The following is a 5,216-nucleotide window of genomic DNA, read 5'->3' as shown; positions in this document are numbered from 1 at the left end:
GTTTTGCAGTTGTTTGTGGATCTACAAAACAATGAGATCCGGAGATCTTGTGGAAGATGGTGATATGTTGTGTGATCATACACAACACCGTGGTCGAGGATGAAGGTAACGATGCTGCCGCAGCTCTCGAATTTGAGAACATGGATGATCCTATCCAACTTCTGGAACATAATCCAGCCACACTTGAAGAGTTTATTCAAATACATTAACAAATTCGGCATCGACCAACTCACGAGCAGCTCAAAAAAGATTTGATTGAGCATCAGTCGGCGTTGAAAGGGAACAACAATATTGGGATGTAGTATTTAAACTTTTTAAAATTTGAACTAGTGCTGCATGCGGTTATTTGAACGTATGTACCCTACCCTTTGCATGCGGTTGTTTGATCGTGCGGACTTAAAAAAAAGGCCGAATGTATGCGACTAGCATTGAACGTCGTCATTTCACATCCGTGTCCGCGAACTGATCCCCTGTCTACGGACGGATGCGGAAGAAAATTTACGGGAGATGGCGTTACCGAGGGAGTAGCGATATAACGATGACAAATAGCATTTGGTACTAGCTGTTATTACCTTTGTCTCAAATATAAGACGTTTTCTTCCTGGTTTTGATGATGGTTGTCACCAGTCCGCTTCCATTTCTACTTCTATCTGGTATTTCAAATTTGTAGTACCGCGAATACTAGAAATAAAGAGCAAACTGAATTTGCTTGACAGTGTTCATGTTACAAACTTCAGAAAATTTGTAGTAAGTAGGAGTAGTAACTAACAAATTTACAAAACTCAAAGGTACTGTTACACAGGATTATGTATGCTGACCTCTGATTATACATACTACTCCAGTCGCAACGCGCCAATTATTCCACCTCAGTAGCTAGGCCAGTCAGTAAGATTGTGGTCCGCCGAAGATTGGTCTCATGAACCTGTCGTCGAACTTCCTCCAGTAGATGTGCACCGTGTGGATAGGTCTCTCCAACATCATTGATATGCTTCTCTTGGCTTGGACGAAGCCACTTCCACTCCCCGACGCATCTTCATCACCGAGAAACGGCAGGATGAATTCATCCTTTGGCGAGTTGCTTCCTGTGCTGCGGCCGCCTGTCGGCTCCCGGTGCCGATGCTGAGGGAGCATGGCGCTTATCATCGGCCTCGTCAAGAAGCCAAACACCTGAAATGATGAGAATGTATCAGCTTCTGTGTGCCTTAAACCTTTCATTGATAGAACATTATGTACTCCTAGATCGGAAAGGGTGGGATTCGGTTAATGGTACTACCAGGGTTGTGAAAAATACTACGACAATTGTACTGGTGATGATGGTTGCATGGACTGGATCCTGTGTTACTCCTGAAAATGTGAACTGAAAAGCATGCAAATGTTCAGCAAACCACTTGTCTTCTCGTATTATCTCGAAGGCACCCGGATGATGAGAGGATGTACCTGATTATATGCTAGCGCAATTGAAACGGCGCCTCTCATGAGCCCAGCCCACCAAATCACGACCTTAACATGATCAAAGAATTTGGAGTTAGATCATTCAGTGGATTTCTACTATGGAAGATTGCAGATCGCCTTTCAACTGAAACAAAGCATGGGAACGAGTCAAAATCATAGATTTAGAAGCAACCTGATGCTTGAATGTGATTGGAGCTTTTTCAGAATTCCCACTCATAAAGTTTGAAAGAATTGAAAGAGGGAAAACAAACGCTGCCCGTCCCAGCAAAATGAGTGAAATGATGACACCGAAAATACCAACTGAGGTCTCGAGGCTAGCAAAGTAACAAAGTATGGCTCTGAGAAATGTTTTAAGGTAATTATGAACAATTCAAAAATGTGAAATGACAAGTACTTTGTTGGCACTGCAAAAAATAAATTCTGAATTCACCTTGCTTGGGTTGTCTTCCATTTATCTAGGTCAAGGGCATCCATTCCAACATAAAGAAAGATAAAGGTCTCAGCGATGAATGATAGTGTCGCAAATATGTGCCTGTAGTTAGAACATTACGGTACGATTACTTCGGGTAACAAATGGTTTCAATCAAAATAGGTTAACCAAAATAAAACAAACAAGTTATAGTTGCTTTGAAGGCCATAGAGACAGTTTAGTAATGCAGAAACAACACAGTAATAGCACCTTGTGGTGATTCGGGAGCTCTCTGTTACATTATGCCATGCGTAATGGGACATGACGATGCCGCAAAAGAAAACAGTCAAAATACCACTCAGACTTAACAACTGCAAAGGTGAATGTTTGCTCAGGTGCACTGTGGAGAAGCAGATGGACCGTGAGAACTCAAAACTGTCAAAAAAATTACCTCTGCTAACATATACGATAAATAAGCCATCAGAGCCATTAAGGCGACCTCCCGATCAGTCGAGTGCCTGCAAAATCAGGGGATGAATTTCGAATATAAAGAAAAGAAGTTGAACGGAAACCAACTCATGACACTATTTACCTGCCAAAGTACAGTGCTTTGAGAACGTAAGCAGTGAACAGTCCGATCTGATATCATTCGGGAAACAAAAGTATGAAAACTAATTTGGTGCCATGCTTCTGAAAAGTATGTAGCACCCTGATTATAAATATCACAGAATTGAACTTGTTAAAAATAGTGTCCTTACTGTGGCGCCAAGGATAGTACTAGTCGCAAAAAGATAGAGGAAATCTCCGATAACTTTTAGCACCGCCCCGCCTTTGAGCTTAGTGATATCCATATTCTTTATAGCATTGAATAGGACCACTGATGTTGCATCATTGACGACTCCTTCTCCGAATACCAAGCTGTACAACCTTGGTGTCTCATCTTGGCTTATGACCTGAGTTCAAGAAATTAAACGTATGTTTTGAAGAATATATAGTGGTGAGAACACTCAATAGTTAGAACTTGAACATCCAACGGACCTGCAGCGTGCAAACGGTATCTGTTGAAGAGAATATGACTCCCAGTGCTGCAATTAATAAATCAGACCCACACTAATTAATTTGAAGCGAAGGGAAGAGGATTTTTTTCTTTGACAAATGCAGAAGTAAGGACCTAGATAATCCACCGCGTCAAGTCTGCCAAAACCAACTTTTGGAAGGAGCCAGTAGAAACCTGATACCAAGAAAAGTGATATTTAGCAACAAATTGTTAGTGTGATGCACAAAATACCCCCCTTGAAAATGGCTACTAGTGCATAAAAGTGTATAAGTGAAGATAATTTTAAAATAACATAAATTGGACCAACAACACATCTTGCAAACATTGTCGCAACCCACAAGAGACCCCGGATCACATCGTCACTCGATGGAACTTCTCCAAGCATGCACAGAAAGATCACTACTTGGGCGGAAAGACAAAACCCCATGTTTCACTACTTGGCGCGCCACCCAGGGTGCGAGAGCGGCGGAAGTGGGTGATGAGTTTAATAATCCCAATTCCGAAATAAGGGGAAAATAAATAAAAGTCTGTTCCATGCGATTGCCGCCTACATATGCCAGGATCAGCATGTGTTGAAGGAGACAAAACCAACTCATATATTATTTATTTATTTTTTGAAACGAGAAACCAACTCATATTCAGGATTGATTGCCGATCGATGCTAAACCTAGTTTGCAATATCTACTCAGACGTCACTAGTATGGAATTGCCCTTATCATGGCCATGCATGTTCTTCTATTTACACTACTTCTCATATAATATGTGGCGTACATACGTTTAAGCAATGCATGCACGAAAAGTCGAAGAATCGGCGAGTATGTACCTGCGGAAACTATTGCGACCGAGATGAAAACCCCGAAAACCCCAAAGGACATGATGGTGAGGAAATTATGGAAGAACTGCTTCTTCTTGACCTGGAACCTGCGAAGAATAGGCACGGTTAACTATTTACTACCTCGAATACAGTGCAGAATTAACAAAGCTGTTGGGGATATATACATACCCAGCGTTGAAGATTATGGGCGGAAGGACGTAGATGAAGAAGAGCTGCTCGTCGAACCTCAGGATGTGCGAGTTCCTGCCTTTGCTCAGCAGAAATATGAGAGCCCCAACAATGCACCCCTGCCATGAGAGACAGAAGAAGCCGAGGTAAATCAGTCAGTCACGCCTGAAATGTGTGTGTGCGCGCGTGCTGGAGACGGGACGTCGCATCGTACGATGATGAGCGCGGTGATGGACTCGTTGACCCATTTGTTCTCCTCGAGGAGGTGGCCGGCGACGAGGCAGAGGCACAGCACCGCCGTGAACACGCAGATGGACACCACGGTGCCGCTGCTCCCCCCGGTCGAAGCCGCCACCACCAGCTCGTCCCACAGCGAAGCAGCCGCCATGTGCCGCGCGCATATGCAGCCCCGGTGCTCTCGCTTCGATTCAATTCAGGTTGGTTTCAGATCACCACCGCCTGCCCCGCCCTCTTCTTCGCTGCCTCTGTGCGCGCCGCGACGAGCAGAGAGCTCCAACTCTGTCCACCTTCTCGTTACGTTTCGGTGCGGCTGTGACCCTGAGTGCGGTGACGCGTGATTTTGGCGCGAGGCGGCGGCGATCGGTCTGGAGTTCGAGGAGGGGGCGGCACGCGTGGCCGGGAGCGCCTGCGTGGCGGGTGAGCTGGTGCCGTCACATGGCGCCACGCCTGGGCTCTGGATGGTGATGAAGGATCCTTGACACGTCTGCACTCTGGGTGCAATTGAAGAAATTCTTTTTTTTATTGATTGTAAGTTTTTGTTGATAGCTTACCAAGTTAGTGCTTGGTAATTGAAGAAATTCTTTTATGTTTGAAGGACCACGACTGGTGCTCGTATTACTTGGGTCCACAAAGCTGTGACGTAGCAAAGGGTTACCCCTTTTATCCAGGTCTCATTGATACAAACATTTGATATTGATTTCATCATATTTGTATTCCAAAGCGCGCTAAGGACACATGGCCAATTAGACTCGAAACATCTAATATCGTGCATCCTAAAATAAATAATATGATGTGTATTCATTTCATCCGGGGTTAAAAAAATTGTAAAAAAATAGCTTAAACATTTTGGTTTTTTTTGTCACCATGAACCGATGAGCTGGCGGTCCGCAAGATGAAAATATGACCGACAACCTCATCGGTTCTCGGGTTTAAACCATGCTCCAAAGTACTTTATGATTATGATTTTGTATTGCAACGGTTACATATTATAATCTCTAATTGTTGGTCAAAGTTTTATTATAACAAGACCCATTATCGAGAGTAGAAAACTCAAG

At 43.8% G+C, this 5,216-nt stretch overlaps 1 protein-coding gene across 2 annotated transcripts; it reads right to left on the bottom strand.

Annotated features, from left to right (window-relative positions):
• Positions 1 to 682: 682 nt before the first annotated feature.
• LOC123410093 (sodium/hydrogen exchanger 4) lies at positions 683 to 4,479 on the bottom strand. 2 transcript variants are annotated; one of them, XM_045102980.1, is made up of 14 exons: positions 4,136 to 4,479; positions 3,922 to 4,040; positions 3,742 to 3,839; positions 3,033 to 3,092; positions 2,900 to 2,946; positions 2,620 to 2,814; positions 2,454 to 2,500; positions 2,313 to 2,379; positions 2,132 to 2,232; positions 1,883 to 1,984; positions 1,625 to 1,790; positions 1,438 to 1,500; positions 1,274 to 1,357; positions 683 to 1,167 (listed from the first exon to the last, which is right to left on the bottom strand). In XM_045102980.1, exons 1-14 carry the CDS (start codon positions 4,307 to 4,309, stop codon positions 883 to 885), a joined length of 1,608 nt encoding a protein of 535 aa, XP_044958915.1. In that variant the 5' UTR covers positions 4,310 to 4,479; the 3' UTR covers positions 683 to 882. The 2 variants fall into 2 exon arrangements, with proteins under 2 accessions (XP_044958915.1, XP_044958916.1); XM_045102981.1 differs by having other exon boundaries at positions 1,625 to 1,766; positions 4,136 to 4,478.
• Between the last annotated feature and the right edge of the window lie 737 nt (positions 4,480 to 5,216).

Source organism: Hordeum vulgare, chromosome 7H, assembly GCF_904849725.1.
Source record: "Hordeum vulgare subsp. vulgare chromosome 7H, MorexV3_pseudomolecules_assembly, whole genome shotgun sequence".
Taxonomy (NCBI): Eukaryota; Viridiplantae; Streptophyta; class Magnoliopsida; order Poales; family Poaceae; genus Hordeum; species Hordeum vulgare.
This window is presented reverse-complemented; position numbering and strand designations above follow the sequence as displayed.

Excerpts from the sequence above, each read along its gene's own strand:
- LOC123410093 (XM_045102980.1), bottom strand. The coding sequence starts at position 4,309 with ATGGCGGCTGCTTCGCTGTGGGACGAGCTGGTGGTGGCGGCTTCGACC. Across the intron at positions 2,947-3,032 it reads TGACGCGGTGGATTATCTAG|CACTGGGAGTCATATTCTCT; the intron begins GTCCTTACTTCT and ends TATTAATTGCAG. Across the intron at positions 1,985-2,131 it reads AGCTCCCGAATCACCACAAG|GCACATATTTGCGACACTAT; the intron begins GTGCTATTACTG and ends TTCTAACTACAG.